The sequence below is a fragment of the Protopterus annectens genome, chromosome 4.part1 (genome assembly GCF_019279795.1).
Source record: "Protopterus annectens isolate FY-2018-M chromosome 4.part1, PAN1.0, whole genome shotgun sequence".
NCBI lineage: Eukaryota > Metazoa > Chordata > Ceratodontiformes > Protopteridae > Protopterus > Protopterus annectens.
The window spans coordinates 1,001,376,892-1,001,396,952 of NC_056734.1; the positions used below are offsets into that span (position 1 = coordinate 1,001,376,892).

A 20,061-nucleotide genomic window follows, 5' to 3' on the forward strand; every position below is an offset into this window, starting at 1 on the left:
TTATAAAATAAGTAAAAGAACTGGAAGATGGATCTTTAGAAAAGTGAAGGAGCAAATTGAACTTTGAGAACAGTGCATGCAGAATAATGTTCAGGAGAAGGCATGAGGTTTAAGAGAAGGCAGGAATTCAGCAATTTATGTAATGTTGAACTGATGCTAGTTACAAAGAATGAGAAGATATGTGATGTATAATGTTAGTAAGTGGAAAATAATTTTAAGGTTTGTTTTCTTTTCTCTTAATGCATTTTCAAACATGACATAAATGATAATTTAAAGGAAAACTCTGGTTTAGAACTCAAAAACATGTTTTTTTTCCATTGTATCTTTTTTCCAAGCTATTTTAATGCCTCAAAATCATTCCAAGTGCTTTGTTTTTAACAATTTTGATGCTTTTCCCACAAAATGGCAGGTGATGAGGACTGCTTTGGTAATGTGATCTTGTCTTGCTTTCATTCCTTCTTCCCATAATAAATTTGAAGTCCACTTTATGTAAGTCATGCTAGACATAAGGAGGTGGTAGTGTTTTCTTATGCCATTAAGATACAATAGCAGGAGGGTGAAGCACTGTCATCTAACACCTTGTGTAACAAAGCTACTTCTGTGTTTCCCTGACATAGCCTCATTTATGTGTCTGTCAGAGATTGTTCTATGCTATAAATAGCTGTTAACTACTTCCAGCAAAAGAAAAAAGTTACACAGGTTTTTGTAAAGGGATTCTTCTGTAGTTCTATGGGAATTGACAGACCTTCACCCACATGCTCATACTGAGGAGTGAAAACTCTCACTGCAGTAAGTGATCCTCACTCTGTCATGTACAGGTGACATGTAGTACATGAAATGACTCCAAAGTAAGTATCTGCTACTTCCCAGTGCCTTCAGTGGGAATTTGTTTTCTCTCTCGTGAAAGATGCAGAATTAAAACGTGCTTTACTAGTACCTTAATTATTTTTTTCATGTTCACCCCCCCATTTTTAACTATTTTATATTTATTTATATTTTTTTAACCAGGAAAGTGAACTGGTCCTAGGACCCCTTTCAGTCATGACCTGGGCTGTATATGCAAAGATAATAACAAGTAATAAATGCACTAAGTTATACAAAGAAAATAAATACTGTGATAGTCATTTGAAAAAGACTTGCATGTACAACACATAGCCAAGGTGTGACAGTGAATAAATAAAACATTAAACAGCATTTACTAGAAAGTGTATACATTAATACTACTAAACTCTACTTTGTTAAATTTATTGTAAGGAACAGATTGTATGCACCCCTACTGCACAACTTACAGCAATGTAAGATGTTACCTTTCTCTAAATGACTTGGAGTCAGCAATGAATGTTTTATGGTTTCACAAAAGAAAAGGGCAAGGGGATAATTATATTTACATCACTTTTGTTGTACCAAAATAGTATGAAAACATACTAAACCTACAAATTTTGGAATGGAACAACCATGCATTGGAGCCTAATAACTAGTATGGTGAAAAAAATTTGGGACATGTAGTAGAAAGTAGTAAAAAGGAGGTTGATTAGGATGATGACAGTTATATAATATGCACATGCCATATTTGTGTGTGTGTGTATGTACACATATGTATGCACAATTCATATGTCATTGCATTTGTGACTACTTACAAAAATGTATTGCACATTTCTCTCTAGATGTATTCACACTGTACTGCATCCCACATATAGTATTATACATGCTACATACATACATAGATTATATATGTATATAAAAGTGTGTGTGTTTGTTTATGCACATAGTTACGGAAACTTTCCATATTGATTTTGCTTTTATTTGAAGGGCATAAGAGCATGAAGTACACACAAACTGATAGGAAGTGGGGAGAAAAAAGGTAAATAGTGTGGAGAATGGGAGGGGGGAGAGAAAGGAGGGGGCTATAGTAGTAGAGCTGAGGGTTTAGGAGGTTAGTTTAAGCAAAAGTTGCTAACAGAGAAAGAAAGTTAGGAGATGCAAGAGGTTATAAAGTAGGATATTATATGTATATATACATTTTATATACATATATGTGTGTGTGTGTGTGTGTGTGTGTGTTTGTGGAATAGACTACCCATACATGTCAAGCAGAGCACCTCTTTGGCCCTCTTCAAAAGGAACCATGACGATTGGATGGGAGAAAGGAAATTCACCCCGGGATCATATCAGTCGCCCTGCTAGACAGGAGTCCAGGAAGTAAATAGTGTGGGAAGAAATAGCCAGGGCATTTTTATGGCTAGGCTTGTATAGGCCCTAGGGCCGACAGTCTAGTACCAACCTATGAACCTATGTATGTACATATATACACACACAAAGACAGACACCGACGTGCATTTAAACGCAGTTGAAGTACTTCTGATTTCTTTTCTTAATGTTTTTAATGCAAAGGTACATAGCAAATATATGTTAAAGTATATTCATCTGTAAATTGTGGTTGCCATCAATATTCACATTTCCTTTGTGGACTGGAAAATGCTAAAGCACTCTACCACTATAAGGACTCAGTCAGTGGGAGTCTCTTACCAGTAATCTGTGTACCAGATATGCATCACTGTCTCAAAAGATGTCATAAAAAACATAAAATACCCTTCAATAAACAGTATCAGTACACCTAGTTGATGGGGTTGCCACCTGTCTCACGTTCTGCAGTTCTGTCCTTTGTGCGTGGGTGGGGGGTTTGGTAAATGTGTTGATACTTTACAAGAAATAATATTTTCTGACTTTTCTCTAAATGTCACAGAAATCTTTGATACTACATTTAAGTTATCTTAACATATAAACTATTGTAAATAACCAATATTTAAGCTTAGAATTTCAGTACTGTGGTGCTGCTTATCGAAGTTTGTCAGAAGATATTACAACTGCCTTTAAATCCCTGACCGATCTAATTACTTTCTTTTGCTATGAAAGAGGAGTGTTAAGCTCCTCTCATCTCCGCAATAAAAACAGTGGTAAGCACATCCACAGCTTTCTGTCTTTTTTTATAGTAGCTGCTGTGCTCCTGCCATTAGCAGGATTAATTGCCCATCTAAAATTGACAGCAATACCTGACAGGATAAACTACAGATTTATCTATGGCTATGGTATGTCATGCTGATGGAAACAGATTCCTCTGCAAGGTATGTGAGAAGTTAAGTTTAAAATAAAGTAGGTGGCTTTTCCTTCCTTTGATTCCAAGGCAATGAAATGAATGTTTTAAAAAAGTACAAGCACGTTTCTGGTGCCTACACAGTACTGGAACCATATTGTATTGAGAATAGCAACCCAACGATTGAGTTAAACTGTAGGAGAGGGAGGAGTTTTCCTCTAATAAAGGTGTTAAAGGATTATAAATTTCTAATAACCGACACTGTTGACTGACTGCAGTCTGTAGTGATTTACCAGAAAATTAAGTTAATGAGGGAAAACGCATAAAAATGAAACAAAATCAGACACATTCTATAAAATAGATAAGATGCAGATAACTGTAATTCATTTAAAGACTTAACAGAGCAACAGGCTTCGCATTGACATATATTTCTGAGCAATAAAAAAGTGTAATTCTCTGTCTGTCATTACTGATTGTCTGTAATACTCAGGAATTTACCAGAAGATGAAGGCAAAAGTATAAGCCCAAATCAGGGACATACTGTAGTAGACAGAGAAACACACACACTGCACTGCATAATTACCTACCAGATTCACGTTAAACATGGCACCGTCATTATTGCGGTACCAGGTTTTCCATAAAGAATGCACTATTGCAGGCTAGTCTGTCACTGGTCCGTGTTGACTGTGGCAAGCTCCAGAAGTCTCTCTCCTCCTTTATCTCTTTATTTCAGCTACTGAAGGAGAAGTCAGAATGGTAATTGGGTTTGTCGATGGAACAATTTTTTGACGTTTTGGGGGTCTCCCAGTTATGAGGCCCTAGGTTGCTCGAGCGCTGTCTGTTCCTGCTTCTTATATACTTTACCATTAAGTATACATTTTTTTCTGTTTCTTTAATGCAAATGTCAGTGCTGCTCTGCAGTTAGCTTAATATTTTTAAAAATTCCAGGATGATTGCTGATAAAATACCTACAGTACTGTGTATAATTTTAATGGTTGTTGGTAGTTGCTTGTACTTATGCTTCCTTACAGAAGAAACTATTGGCTGTGTTCTCATTTAATAACGGATTTTATCGAAATGGATGGTAACTGAAAAAGGGTCACTAGATTCAGATTGCTTGCTTGTAAACTAAAGTGGAGGAGGAAGAAATTGTCATCAGAGAAATAATAAAACTAACCTAAGGAGGCTTGGTTGGTAAGTAACACTAATCAAATAGAAAGGAATCCGTTTCTTATAAAATAAGGCATTTTTACAAAGCAAGTGTGCTGGGTCCCTTGTTCCTGCACTAGCTGAGTTATTAAAGGTTAAAACAAAAAAGCACCACCAACAGTAAAATTATAAATGGCTTGATGTGACTGGGAGCTTTGTATGGCTGTACTGATAACTTCTTTGTTTCCTTTCAGAATGTAGTGCATGCTACCATAAGAGCTGCTTCAGGTCCAAGAACTGCCCAAGATGCAGCCGTTTGCAGACACGGAGGGAGCTGCTTGCTAAACAGAATATAGATGTTTATGCTTCAGAAGAAGAGCAGGCCACACTAGCACTTGAAGAGGAATCCACAGGATAGCAGGAATGCAACACTGCCAATACAGACTTCACACTCCCTTCCCCTCTAGTTTGTGCCACCTAAAGCTGCAAAGTGTTTACTGTATGATAAGCCAAGTCCTTGGACCCTTGCTCAAGTGACATTGGTCTTTGATAGTGTTACTAAAATGGGAGGAAGTTTGCACTAAGGACCCAAAGCTTAGGAAGGGAGCTGACTAATGTGCTGCACTTGGCCTGTCATGCAGTAGTGATCTAATTGCCTCTAAGAGGTTGAATTCATATTTATACATATTTCCCCTATCTTGCCGTTGTCATCAGAGCAGAAGTCTGCAGCAAAACAGCAAGATTCATCAGCCTACAGAGCACTGAACGTTTATTACTTTTAGAGCACAGTGTATGAAAAGTGCTTTGTAAGACCTGTAGCTCCAGTTCTTCCATTAGCTGTGACTTACGAACAGTCCTCTGTAGAATTCCTATTGTTGTTTTAGGAAGACGAGCAGAACTGCCAAAGAGAAGAGCCTGGATGAGCCATTTCACACTTTTAAATGCCTCTCTGGTCTGATGCCGTTGACGAAGTATTCTGGGATTTGTAATTCACAGTCTTGGCACAGAAACAAGCACAAATAGTAATTCACTTTGATTGTACTATAGAAAATAGTAAAGTGAGTCCCATTTGTTTCGTTTGTAAAGAACACTGTATATTACTGCAATGTCCAGGATATGTAGGCCTTCTTTCAGCACTGACAATAGTGTTTGCTTCACTCTGGGATTTTGCTTTTGCAGTAAAACAAATAGACTGATGTTTTTAAGCCTGTCACTCCCGAGCAATAAAAGGATGAGCAGGAGATTAGTGGCTTGTTTCTCAACTGGACAATGTTTTTCACTTTGTGTTTGCGACTTCAATTTAGTCCTAGTTCTACTGCACTGATTCACATGTGTGCTGTGACATTCCACTTTAGGCCTGTAAGAAAAAGTGACACCTTTGTTTGGTAGCATAGTGAGGGCTTGGGGTTTCCAAATATCAATTTTAGTATTTTTAACTGTAAAAAGCTTTAGTAGTCCTTATTTTAAATTCTTATGGGTATAGATTTAAGAACCTTTGGCTGGAGCTAGTAACAATGTATAGTTTTGTTGAAATGGCTGTTATGGCTTGTAAACCTATCTGTTGAGTCCTCTAAACATTTGTTCTGACCAGGAGTGCCCAAATCTTTACTAGCTAGCAGTAAAGGAGGGGGGTTGATTGCATGTGCATAATAATACCTGCCCTGGGGATTTGATTACAAAAGAGAAAACTTGCAGAGAAAACCAGTTTAATAAAAAGCAAAGCTTTCGGGCGTAACACTTCTTCAATACTAATACATGTATTAGTATTGAAGAAGGGTTACGCCCGAAAGCTTTGCTTTTTATTAAACTGGTTTTCTCTGCAAGTTTTCTCTTTTGAGTTGGTGTTTTGCAGCGGGATTTGATTACACACTGGGGATGGGCACACAATCTCTGGGGCTTTGGTTTGGCCAAGAAGAACACTCTGACTGTAAAGCAGTTATGATATTTATAACAACAAGTTTACTGTGTTTGAGAAAAAACACAATTAATAACTGATGTTGGCTATTGAAGGATGGATGGTTATAGCACACGTCATTTCAGTTCCATTCTGATTACAGTGCACACTTTGTAACTGACTTCAAACACATAAGAATGTCAAGCATTAAGTTTAATGCGAATTGCACTTTGAGCCCAGTCCATCTTTTTTGTGTGTGGAGTCTTACACTGACAGCCCTTAGTGTTGTATTGCTCTAAAAATTCCTGAAATGTTAGGGCAGCAAAACACCCCTCCCTTGTGTAAGATTATTTTGTTCTGCTTACTTAAGATGCAGTATGCACACATGAATTGTTTGACAGAATATCATCATAACACTATAACTTGTTGATGGCTGTTATGTTTGCCCTCTGTGTATGCCACTTTGCTGACTGTTCTTTTATCATGGCAGTTTAGAAGTAAGAACCATCACCTATGTGTTGGGATGTGTGGTCTTGATTATTTACTTGAAATTTTGTGTCTCTGGTTTGAATACAGATCCCTTTTTAGACTGGGTTACAATTTGACTTGATCCTTGGGACACAGGATTTTACTGTTGTGGGCCTTTTGAATCTTAAAGACATTACTGATATTTTAGAGAAGATAATGGTGTTGCCTGGATGGCTGTTTTCTTTTTGACCAGATCATGTTTATAGTTAAAAGAAAATACAGTTTTAAATGTCATGACAATTTAGCATCAAGTGTTTGTGACTGCGTGTGGGGGGTGTCAAATGACAAGATACTTTGTTTCATTGGTTTAACATGCATAATTTGGGCCACAGTTCTCTTCAAAAATCTGTTCACTTTGTCTCTTCTTGAAGCTTTGAGAACTGTCAGAGTGGAAGCTATCTCTTCCAAGATGAACTTTATCATTTAGACCATTTCCTGTGTGTGCTTACTGCATAAAAAATCTTCTAATAGTAGTCCATCATTTGGCAGAGAAGTTGATAGCAGACCATTTTTGTTTAACTGATGCTTTTTGAGGGTGGACTGTGGCATATGTACCACAATTTTATGCATGTTGTGTGTAGATGCAGCAGCAAAGGACATTCCACCCCCCCCCCTCAAAAAAAAAACAAAACATACAACAGGCTTTGTATAGTTCAGACATGTACCAAGTGTGTGACAGGTTATGTAACATTTTGTTTGTACAGTAGTATTCCAATGCGCCTTGTAAATATTGTAGGAATATTCTGTACATTTACAAATTTAAGCTGTATGTATTTTCAGACAGAAGTGTATATCTGACCAATTGTTTTTGGCAAAATTTAAACTGCATAATTCCTTGAGCTTAGTGGAGTTGAAGCACTGATCTTTTATTACATTTTAATTGCACTAATATTCTAACTTAATGATTTATTTAAAATGTTTAATTTTATTATTTTGACTTAAATGCAGGGCAAACCATATTGACAAGCAGTTGTGATGCAACAGACTAATTAGGAAGGTTTGTAGGTCAGTTTCTTCTGTGCCTATGTAACCCATGAAGGTATGACTCATAGGGTTGACAGAGTACTTGGTCATGCAGATGTTTTTAGATACCATACTTTTTGTCCGTCCTGTCCAGTTTTAACCTTCTGCAAATAAAAATGGAAGAAAACTGCAGCTTGCCTGTACTTAGCATTTGTAAGAGTGTTTTGCTGTAAAAGATTAGGACACCAGACTTTGACTGCAATAACACATTTTATTTTTTTGTTTGTTTTGACTTGTTGCTGTAATATAGAGCCTGAAGGGAAGTGTTTCACCAGTACTCCCTAGTAATATAATTAATAATTTGTTGATAACATTTTAACACAAAGCTTTCAGAAAATACCTTTTTTTATTAAATTGTTTCTATAATAGTGACTGGGATTACCACTGTATTGGATCCAGTTTGCTGTTCTTGATAAAATGTATATCATTTTAGAAAATGTACCTTTAGTTAAGAGTGTATTGGAGAGGTAATTCAGTAAAATTGCTTAGACTACAATTATGTAAGAACAAATTAATATTAGAGTCTTCAACTTCAATTCATTATAGTCATGTGACAGAAACGTTCCATTGAGTTATGTCCAATTGTGCTGCCTTTGGACCATTATACCCTTTTTCTTTAAAAAAAAAAATTTTCATTACTACTTTAGCCTTCTATGATTGCACATTCAGTATTTGTGCGTGTGTCCTGTTGTCTGCAGAACAGCAATTCCTTGTGATCTGTTGGCCCATTTATTCCTCACAGGACAAGAACTGTTCCCAGCATATTCATTTCCCATGAAGTGAGAGCCATCCTGGTAGTCAGTAGGGAATGTTTTTTTTTTTTTCTTTTTTTAAATAGAGTTGGCCTAAACTGGTGACCAAGTGGCTCCATATCACCTCAGAGGGAGTGCCTATACCAGTGATATGGACACATGCCCACTGCTTGACACTCCTCCACAAGGGCTACTTCAGACATTTTTTGAACAGCCAAATCAAGTGCTTCATCTACAGGCCACATTATTTTGTCATTTGGTTTGCATTACTTCTACAGCTGGACAGAGAGGTTCCCATTGAGGGAAGATGCCTTGTATTATTACTTTTACAGTTATTATTCTCACTTCATTGATATTCGGTGTTGAACTCTTAGCCTAAAGGGTTTCTCTGTGCTTGTAAGTCGTAGCCAATTATCTCTGAATTTATTTCTGCTGAATATTTGAGCTGTTTGGTTAGCTGTTATATACCTACATCAACTTTATTACAAGCTGAGATAAGTCCAAACTTGCAGTGTTATAAGATAGTACTGCATTTTATTTTTGTGTTACTTATTTGTTTCATTGAATATTGTGTTAAAGATAGTACTGCATTTTATTTTTCTGTGTATTTATTTGCTTCACTGAATATTGTGATCCCTCTGCAGTTAGTTTCCCGCTCTTCCTCCCTGTTCTTGTTGTGGTATTAATCTTGGTGGCTTTGGAATTGCCCGCCCACCCTGTAAATTTGTGTTTGAACACTCCTCCTGGGTCCATCTCATTTGCTTACTCAACCAAGTACAGTGAGATCATATTTTGATTTCATGCACTCTTACCAGTCCCATCTGTTCAGCTCTATCCCAGTCTAATGCCATTAGCTCATTCTACCTCATACAGAGAGAACATTTGAGTAGGCCAACCCACTTAGGCCCATAACCTTGAATTATTTTCTGTTTCTCCTTTCTCCCTTTTCACTTTACTTTATGTTCTGATTGAGTGTGCTTCTCAGCTGATAAGTATATTTTCTGGCACTTTTTAACTATTCAGAGTTGAATTAAACAATAATTGAATTCAGTTCAGATTACAGTTTGAATAAATTGCTTTAATATTGCTACATATTCAAGTGTGCTAGCTTGCACTGCACTTGAATTGTTTTTAGTGCTGTTTTAGCTATTTTTCTGTAACAAAAAAAAAAATAATAATTCCAAGCTTGTTTCCTGCCTTTCCTGTAACTAGTCTAGTCCAGTTACAGATTTGCTGTATCCAGGACTGTTTGTAAGCTTCTGAGCCCCCAAGCCTTTCTGTATTGGAGGGAAGTCTTCTAGCTTATCAGTGGGAGTGGTAAGCACTAGGTAGCCTGTCTACCACACAAGGAATGGTTTCTGGCCCAGAAATTGTAGTTTATTGGCTGTTTGAGCACTTTTTTTCCATCTCCTTCAACTTTCTGGTTTAAAAGCCTGGATTTGTGCTTGTTTCCCACCTTTCCTATAACTAGTCTAGTCCAGATACAGATTTGCTGTATCCAAGACTGTAAGCTTCTGAGTCCCCCAAGCCTCTGTGTCAGAGGGAAGCCTTCTAGCTTGTAAATGGGAGTGTTAAGCACTAGGTAGTCTATTTACCACAACAGGAGCGGTTTCGGGCCCAGAATTTGTAGTTTATTGGCCATTTGGGCAGTTTTTCCATCTCTTTCAACTTTCTGGTTTAAAAGTCCAAGTTGCGCTTGTTTCCTGTAATTAGTCTAGTCCAGATACAGATTTGCTGTATCCAGGACTGTTTGTAAGCTCCTGAGAGGTGCCAAAGTCTGTTCTTCAAATTTTCCCTTAGATCTGCTAGTTCTCTCATCTCCTGAACTTTCACTAGCCTATTAGTCTAACACTTTACCATACCAGACTTTTTGTAGCAATTATTGTAGCACACAAAAGTGCTACCAGCACTAAATGTTCTACAAGGAAACAGCTCCAGTACTTATTATAAATGCCCACCCCTCCAGGCATGTCTAAAGGTCAGTTCCCTGTGCTTTCTCCTACTAACCTAATGAACTTGGGCATCTTGACGCAATGTAGCAACTGCCTCGTGCACGAGACAACCCTCTCCTCTTACCTCCCAACACTCAGACTTGTGAGAGATGCACTTATATATCCAAATTGGAAGCCACACACTCTCCAGCCAACACCGGAATAGCTGGTCAAGGGGAGAAGGTCAGCACTTGCACCACACCACATGGAACACATAACCCTCCAGAACACACACCAGCACTGCCTTTACATAAAACCACAAGCCAAACAGCCACCTTCACGGAGGCTCTCAATAAAAATATACCCAAACAGCAGAGACCTCCAAGGCAGAATCACACTCGACCACCACAACACAACAGTAATCACGAGACACATAACCCTCCTAAACAGTGTGCCATTCAACCAAAGCCCCTATGGCAAAACAGCATGCCCAGCACACAAGTCATAGGTGACTTGATAACGAGGCACACAGATGTCCTGCTCACTAGGTTGAATAAGGAGAAAGTAGCAGTCATCTGCCTGTCAGGTGCCAGGAACCACCATATAACGCACACACTCAGGTCCCTCAACAACAGGTACAAATAGGACTCTGTCGTACATGTGGGTGTACGTACCTCCCTGGACTACATGAAAAGAGACATGGAGGAGCTGTTGGATTATGTAGCCCAGGCGAGTACGACCCTAGCCCTGAGCAACATCCTACCATCACCCAGAATTATACCACAGTACAAGCAGAAAATGATTGATTTCAACAACTGGCTAAGTTTCTGGTGTCATTCTAAGGGGAATCCAGTATCTGTCTGTCTGAGATGACATGACTGACAGACCTCGATGCTTTGCCAGAGATGGCCTGCATCCGTCACCCCTGGGCTTCCGGATACTGGCCAAGGCTCTTGCCACCCCTGTAGTACCGTTTTTAGGCGGTGTTCCAAAGACCAAATTACCACTGTAACAGCTACAAACAAATGCAATTTGAGGGTCATGCTGCTCAATGCTAGAAGTCTAAACCTCAAAATGCACTCACTCAAAGCACTCCTTAAAATGGAGAACATCGACATTTGTGCTGTAACAGAGACCTGATTCAAGGCAGCAAAAAGCAACCCTGAACTACCAGGCTGTAACTCATTCCACACCTTTCAGCCCCAGAACTTGGACTGAAGCTCCAAAGGTGGTGGTGTTTCCATATTCATAAAGGATGCACTGCAGCTAACATTGGGTAAAACAGCGATTCAGGTTGTAGCCTGTTAATAGGTCCCCAACCATGTCCCAAGAATCTCACTCCACATTCCTAAGCACCCTGGAGAATGATAGGGTCCAACCTAACACACACATACTGGGTGACTTCAACTATCCCTCCATTAACTGGGAAAACTTTTAGTTATGTACTTACCATAACGATAGATGTATGTGATCCATCTTGCTTACATTCATTACTGATGGGCTAGGAGCCGAGAATCGGCTCCGACTCGGCTGATACACTAGCACGAAGTCTCTCATTGGCTGGGCCAACCCCCTTATCCCAGGATGCACTACACCCAAACCCCCAGATCTTGTTTGCCCCACAACTCACTCACAGGAGCCACTCCAACTGTACAATAGTGTTTCCTCCAGATCCAACAGGTAGGGGGAAGGAGGGCGGGTACGTACGAATGTAGGCGAGATGGATCACATACATCTATCGTTATGGTAAGTGCATATCTAAAAGATGTAATGCAATCCTATCTCGCCTACATTCATAACTGATGGGACAGCGTCCCTAGCACATAGATCCTGGGAGGCTCACTGGAAAACACTCCTGAGCACTGTGGAACCAAAGGACGCCCGACCTCTAGAGGCCACGTCCAGCTTGTAATGAGAAATAAAAGTATGTGGAGAAGCCCAAGTGGCCGCTGCACATATCTCATCCACCGACAGTCTGGCGTGGAAGGCCACTGAAATAGCCATAGCCCTAGTAGAATGCGCTTTAACTGGAAATGGAAGGTCCCTTCCTGTTGATGCATAAATAAATGAAACACAGTCCCTGATCCACCTAGCAATAGTGGTCTTAGTTACTGCTTTGCCAATCCTATCTGCAAAGGCCACAAACAACTGGTCTGATTTCCTCTGCTGCTGAGTCCTATCCAAGTAAAGCCTCAGCTGTCTATGCACATCCAACTGGTGAAGTCTGTATTCTGCCTTGTTGGAAAATTTTGGAAAGAAAACTGGTAGCTCTATAGATTGCTGCAGACAAAGAGCAGGGGGGGCTTAACAGAGAGGGCTTGAAGCTCCGAAACTCTTCTGGCTGAAGTAATAGCTACCAAGAAGGCAGTCTTCCAAGATAACTTTTGCTCACAAGTGCCTGCCGGCTCGAAGGGATGAGACGTCAAGGCTCCTAAAACTACATTCAAATCCCATGGCAAAACAGGTTGCGACACCGGGGGGCGAAGCAACCAAGCTCCCTTAAGAAAGGCCTTACACAACTTATGACTCAGGAGTGAAGGCTCAAAGGCAACATGATAATTAGAAATCGCTGCCAATTGGACTTTAAGCGTGGAGACAGCGGAACCCTGTCTAAAAAGAGTTGCCAAAAAATCTAATACAGTGGACACCGGGGCTGTCAGAGGGTCAAGGTTGTGCTGCTGGGCCCAAATGACAAACCTTTTCCATTTATTAGAATATATCTCCTTAGTAGAAGCTCTGCGAGAGGAAGACAGAATCCGGACCACTTAAGGCTAAAGGATATGCTGTCTGACAAGGTCGGAAGTGGAGCAGCCAAGCCGTTAGCTTGAGAGTTCGCAGTGATGGATGGGCCTGACCTGACTGAAGAGTCAGGAGGTCTGGAGCTGGGTCCAGAATCCAAGGATCCTTCACTGCATACTTCCGAAGGAAAGGGAACCAAACTTGGTGGGGCCAGTGTGGTGCGATCAAAATCATGTTGCTTCCCAAGCAGATCGCCTTCTGAATCACCTTTGACAGTAGTGGGACCGGAGAGAAGGCGTAGAGCAGACCGGAAGGCCAATTGTGGATTAGAGCGTCCCTGGGTGACCCCCCCCCCCTCCGGGGGAATCAGGGAGAAGAAATTGCTGCACTTCGCTTTCCAGGGGCTGGCGAAAAGGTCGCAACAGGGAAAACCCCCATTTGGCGAAGATCCGAGCTGCTACTCGGTCATTCAGGGAACACTCGTGAGGCATCAGAATAACTCTGCTCAGCCTGTCTGCTATCACATTGGACTTCCCCGGAATGTGCGTTGCCACTAGAAATCTCTGGGAAGCGATCGCCCAGTTCCAAACTCTCATGGCTTCTCTGCAAAGAGGATAAGACCTGGTTCCTCCCTGCTTGTTCAGGTACCATACTACCGCCATATTGTCTGAGAAGATTGGGTGTTTTGTATTTGTTGGCGTTTCACATCTGTGGATTAAAGCTTTTTGTGGTGAATTCTTCGCATCTACCATCGTTTATTTGAGGAAGGAGTTTGTATTTCTAAGCTGGGACTACACCTTTTTATGGTATTTGTGCCTATACTATCTACAACTGATTTGCAGATTGACTGCCTTTTTATTCAAGATTTTCATTCAAATTTGTGTTGCTTTGGGAACAGGTCAAGTACCTGCATCGCATAGAACTGACTTGCAGAGTTGCTGCTTTTCATTTAACTTTCATTCAACTCTGTGTTGCTTTTGAACCAAGTCTGGTGTGTTGTTCCGGTTCTGTCTTCTCTGCAAAGAGGATAAGACCTGGTTCCTCCCTGCTTGTTCAGGTACCATACTACCGCCATATTGTCTGAGAAGATTGCAATGGTACCCTTGGGAAGAGAGCTGTGAAGTGCCTGCAATGCTAGAAGCACTGCCCTCATCTCCAGGACATTGATGTGTAAGTGGGTTTCGTGATCCTGCCACGTGCCTTGAACAATCCTGTTCAGATAATGCCCCCCCACCCTATCTGGGAGGCGTCCGTGGTCACTGTTGCAATGGGGGAGGGGGGGCAGAAGAGTCGCCCCTGGTTCAAGTTGGAGGAGAGGAGCCACCAACGAAGATCTCGCCGACAGGTATCCGTAATGAGAATCGGGTAGGACAAGGACAGATCTTGGTATGACCACTGCGTCGACAGGAGCCATTGGAGAATTCGCATGTGCAATCTTGCCAGAGGGACCAGAAGAATGGCGGCCACCATCGACCCCAAAAGCTGAAGGACCATCCTGGCTGGGGCTTTGCTTCGGGATAGTAAGGCTAGGACTTCATTCTGTAGTATCTTTATCCTCTCTGTAGGAAGGAATGCTCGCATCTTGACAGAGTCTAGCTCTGCGCCTATAAAGGCAACACGCTGTGATGGCAGCAATACAGACTTTTCCCAGTTGAATGTAATTGCTAATAGATGTCCCAATTCAATGGTAGCACTCACAGCTTGAATAAGAAGATGCCTGGTGGGGGCGGTGAGGAGCCAGTCGTCTAGATACGGAAACACCTGGAATCCCAGACATTTCAGGTGAGCCATCACCGCTACCAGACATTTGGTAAATACCCTGGGGGCTGTGGTGAGACCAAAGGGCAGGGCTCGGAAATGGAAGTGACTGGCTCCTAGGCGGAAGCGTAAATGTATCCTGGACTACCTGTTTACCTTGATGTGATAATAGGCGTCCTTGAGATTGATGGAGCACATCCATACTCCTTGTTCCAGCAATGGGAAAATGGATTGCAATGTGACCATCCGGAACTTGGACTTCTTTACGAAGCGGTTTAGATGGCTGAGGTCCAGAATGGGTCTCAAGTCCCCTGTTCTTTTCGGCACCAAAAATAACTTTGTGTAAGTTCCTAATCCGGTCTGGTCTGCGGGGACTGGTTGGATGACTCCCTTTCCGAGCAGCTTTGCGACCTCTATGGCTGCTTGATCCCGTTGACTGGGTGGCACGTTTGGGATGTTCCTTGACGGTGGAGGGAGACGGATAAAGGGAATGGTGTAACCTCCGGCGATGATACGAAGCACCCACTGATCCTGAGTGATGGAAAGCCAGGCCCTTGGATGCTCTGAAAATCGACCCCTGACTGGCTCCAGACGCACAGTCGGGCAGTCCCTCAGGGATGGTGGAAGGAGGAACCACGAAAGGATTCGTGGTCTCCTGTGTTGCGGGTGCCTCCGCCGCCTCTAGGGCGACGTCTTCCAGAATAATTCCCCCCTCCTCTGCCTCTGGAAGGGGGGTCACTCTGATGGGCAGGGAAAGACTTTTGGGACTTTCTGAACCACATCTTTCCCCCCCTCTGCGCCTTGGGATAAGGTCCCGAAGGGAGCGGAAAACCGGCCCCAATGGCAGACAGTCTTACCCTCCTGCTCGCATCTAGTGAGTGTGTCTTTCACCTTGGGTCCAAAGAGAGAGGACCCGTTGAATGGAGTGTCTGTGAAAGAAGACTTGAAAGCCTCTGCAAAGTGACACAAGCGCATCCAGGCTTGCCTTCTAAGGGCTACGCCCAAACTCGCTGCCCTACTTGCCCCTTCGGCTGCATACGATATGAACCTCATGGATGAGTTAATCGACGAAAGGGTAGACAGCTGGGCGTTGACAGACTGCGTCAATGCCTCAGGCATGTTACCCGACAGGGTATCTCCCAACTCCTTTATGAGATCCCTTTGGAGCCTCGTAAAATGACACAAATAATTCAGCGACCGCAGAGTAAAGGTCGCTGAAGTCAGGATACGCTTCCTGTACCTATCCATGCTCCTGGACTCCTTGTTAGGAGGATGGATAGACGTAGATGCCTCTGCCACATCCTGCTTGGGTGGCAGACGCCACCACCATAGCATCCACTGGGACTCCCTTGGTTAGAAACTCCTTGCCAGGGGGTGCAGATAAAAATTTGTTGGGGCAAGAAGGAACTGGCTCCACAGAGTCAGGGTGCTCCCACACCCTTCGACAAATAAGGTCCAGTAATTCATCGAAGGGTGGTGACACCCAGGAGGCGGAGGGTTGGGCTCCAAAGGCCTTGAGGAAGACCGACTCCTCCGCGGAAGGGGTTTTGGATGGCCAGTCACCCCTCTGTCTCAAGATCTCCAGGACATCGGAGAACGAGACATCATCAGAGGACGACTTCGGGGACCCTACCGCATCATCAAGGTCGGTGTCCGAGGTGACAGACTCATCTGGGGAGTCTATGTGCTTCCTCTTGCACAACTTTTTCCTGGGGGACTCTTCAGGCAAAGACTCTGAAGGCTCCTCGGAAAAAGGGGGACCACACATGGAAGAATCCTCAGGCCTCGGAGCCGCGCTGTCCAAAGACAGGGGGGCACCAGAAGCTCTAGTCACCGTGTCTAGGGAAGGGGTCACAGATTCAGGTGAAGTCACCAGAGATTTGTCTAGCGCACTCCTCATAGCCTCGAAGGCGGATCCACCAGCATCTGAAGAAAGGCCCGTCTGCAAGACCATGACCGGTGTTGGGGTCCCCCTAGCCGAGGCACCAAGGGGGAGACTCGGGGCCAAAACCAGAAGCCCCGAGAAATCCCCCTCGGGCTTGGCTGAGGAAACCCAAGAACCGAAACCCTTGGAAGGAACCCAAAAGGTTGGTGCTGAAGACAGCGCTGACAGACAAGCAGCGGGTCTTGGAACCGACTCAGGAACCTCACCAGACTCTGTGAACCCCATCTCCGACGACACCAGGGTTGTCGGAGGAGGAAGAAACGGAATGGAAATGGTTGGCTCTGGCCTCTGGGCTGGAGCTGAAAATAATTTAGATAAAACAGGTGACTGGAGGAGCCTCTGGACCATCCTATCCAAATCCGAATCTGAAAGTCTGGAGGACCTGGAGGAAACAGACGGGGGTGAGAAACTCTTTGAATCGGCTCTGAGGCAATGCTGGAATGTCAACTCCTAATCGGCTCCAAAAGGATCAGAGCCGAAGAAGACTCGATTAGCACCGAGACCCCCTTCTGCACCGACGGTTCAGGAGCCGAAGAAACCGACCCTGGAGCCGAAACACTCACCTGCGGCTCCGAGACCAATGGAGCCGAGGAAAACTCAGATAGAAATTCTCTATCCTGCGGCTCCGAGACCATTGGAGCCGAGGAAGGAGACCAAGACTTAGATCTTCTCTCCTGCGGCTCCGAGACCATTGGAGCCGAGGAAGAAGACCCAGACATAGATTCTCTATCCTGCGGCTCCGATATCAGTGGAGCCGAGGAAGAGGACAAAGACTTAGTTCTTTTTTCCGGCGGCTCCAACGGACTTGTCGGAGCCAAAGACTTCTTTTTCTTCGATTTCGAAGAGGGAAAAGAAGATAAAGCTTCCTCAAAGGCTGGTTTTAATAACCCTTTCAAGATCAACTTATTTTTCCTCTCTTGTAGTACATGAGAGGAAAAGGCATGGCAAACACTGCAAGATTCTTGCAAGTGTTTAGCCCCTAAGCAATAAACACAGATGGCATGGCCATCTGTTAAAGACATTTTGTAGCCACATTTCGAACATTTTTTAAAGCCTGACGGCTTATGCTCTTTTTCTTTGCCAGACATGACCTACAAAGCACTCGAAACACAAGGAAGGGAAGGGAGGGAAGAGCTCTAACTAAAATGATCGACAAGAAATAGGGCAAAGGCCCTCTAACTCAAACGGGCCTAGCCCGCCAAACAGAAGGAATCACACAACACCAAAAAACAAACACAGCCAATCACAAGGTAGTACAAATGAAGATAGCTATTAAAATAGCTGTTTGGTTATGAAATATTTAAGCTACGAGCAAAAACGATCCAAAAAGGCCAAAAAAGAAGGGTACTTAGCCACAGCCAAGTCGAGACCATGTCGTTACTTCAGAAGCGGCAAACGAGATCTGGGGGTTTGGGCATGGTGCTTCCTGGGATAAGGGGGTTGGCCCAGCCAATGAGAGACTTCGTGCTAGTGTATCGGCTGAGTCAGAGCCGATCAGTTATGAATGTAGGCGAGATAGGATCGCATTACATCTCATGTACCAATACACTTGCCCAATGTTTCCTGGAATTCATCAATTCCAATGCCCAGGACCAGCTTGTTCTTACCCCAACTACAGGTAGCAACATCCTTGACCTGGTCATTACTAACATGGGCGACTGTTGCTCTACAGCAATAGTCAACTCCTCCCTTGTTAGATCTGACCACAAACTAATCACCTTGGAAATCCACATCCCTCCCACCCCCCCCCTTCCACAAAGGTGTAACCACCATGAAAAACTTCTCCAAAGCTAACTTTGGTCTCCTGAGAACAGATGTGGCTAACTTCACGGCACCCATGCAAATGAAGAATAGTTGCATGGCCACCAAATCATACACCAATGCACTGTATGAACATGTACACAAATGCATGGATCTTGCCATACCCAATAGAACCAAGACACTCTCCCCCAAAAAAGGAAGCCAATTTGGTGGTCCCCTGCCATAAACAAAAACTCTACAACAGAAGGAGGAAACTGATGCAGAATAAGGTGAAGTCCCAAGACTGGAAAAACTCCCTTATCAGCATCAACAAAAAGTTGAGATCCCTCATCAAATCCACTAAAGCTACCTATGAAAACAGAATTGCAGCAGATAGTAAAGACAACCACAAGGCCTTCAATAGTTATTTAAAGAACCTACACAGCAATACCCAGCTTTGCTCTGAGCTACTGCACAATAGTACATCCTATACTGAGCCAACAGATATTGCCAATATACTGGCCAACAGATTTGGTGTTAACTTTTCCCCTCTCCGACGCAAAGGACCAGTCACGATACCAGTAGATTGCCAGGCACCCAGTATTAGTGCTGCACAGGTTAAAACAGCACTGTCCAAGGCCAAGAATACAATCTCTCTGGGACCTGACAATATCCCTGGCTATGTTCTGTATGAACTACAGAGTGAACTGGCACCTCACACCTGTGTGCCCTGTTCAATCACAGCCTCACCTCAGGCTTTGTCCCTACCGAATGGCACACTGCTATGGTCATCCCTCTCCACAAAGGAGGAGAGACTACAGACCATGGGAACTATCGCCCCATTAGCCTGACAAGTCTGATATGCAAAGCTATAGAATGCATCATCATGGACCTAATAAACAAGGAGATAGGAAATCTCCAAACTCTAGATCCCACACAGTTTGGTTTTGTGAAAGGTAGCTCATGCCTGCTCAACTTGGTCGATTTTTTTGAGTCAGTCACCCAAACTGTGGATGAAGGCAAGGTGGTTCATACAGCCTACCTTGATCTGGCCAAGGTTTCTGATACCATTCCCCACTCCGGAATCACAGAAATACTCACTAAGCTAGGCATCAACCCCTATATCTCTAGGTGGGTTGCAAACTGGCTCACAAATAGAACCCACAGTGTAAAAGTAGCTGACTCCAAGTCAGACTGCCAACCAGTCATGAGTGGAGACCCACAGGGATCGGTCCTGGGTCCTCTCCTGTTTGGTATCTACTTCTCAGAAGTCCAGTCCAACACGAAGGGACTCTGGCTGACAAAGTTCACAGACGATTGCAAGTTGGGTGCTATTATTCACTCCCCCAAGTGATGTTGACATCCTACAGAAAGGCCTCACTGAGACCAACGGCTGGTGTCAGAACCATGGCCTTAAACTCAATGCCAAAAAATGTGCATTCATCCCCTTTGGGGAAAAACCCAGTTCCCATAAACTGCCACATCGATGGTAGTCCACTGAACACAGAAGG

General features: G+C 43.0%; 1 protein-coding gene across 7 annotated transcripts in view; it reads left to right on the forward strand.

Annotated features, from left to right (window-relative positions):
* The window catches only part of RUBCN (rubicon autophagy regulator), a 2,564,006-nt gene extending 2,558,393 nt beyond the window's left edge, over positions 1-5,613 (forward strand). For all 7 annotated transcript variants that reach the window (XM_044070705.1, XM_044070707.1, XM_044070708.1 and 4 more), the window contains one exon: positions 4,495-5,613. In XM_044070705.1, the coding sequence (XP_043926640.1) occupies positions 4,495-4,658 (164 nt within the window). In that variant the 3' untranslated portion in view covers positions 4,659-5,613. The remainder of the gene's footprint in view (positions 1-4,494) is intronic.
* Positions 5,614-20,061: the final 14,448 nt, after the last annotated feature.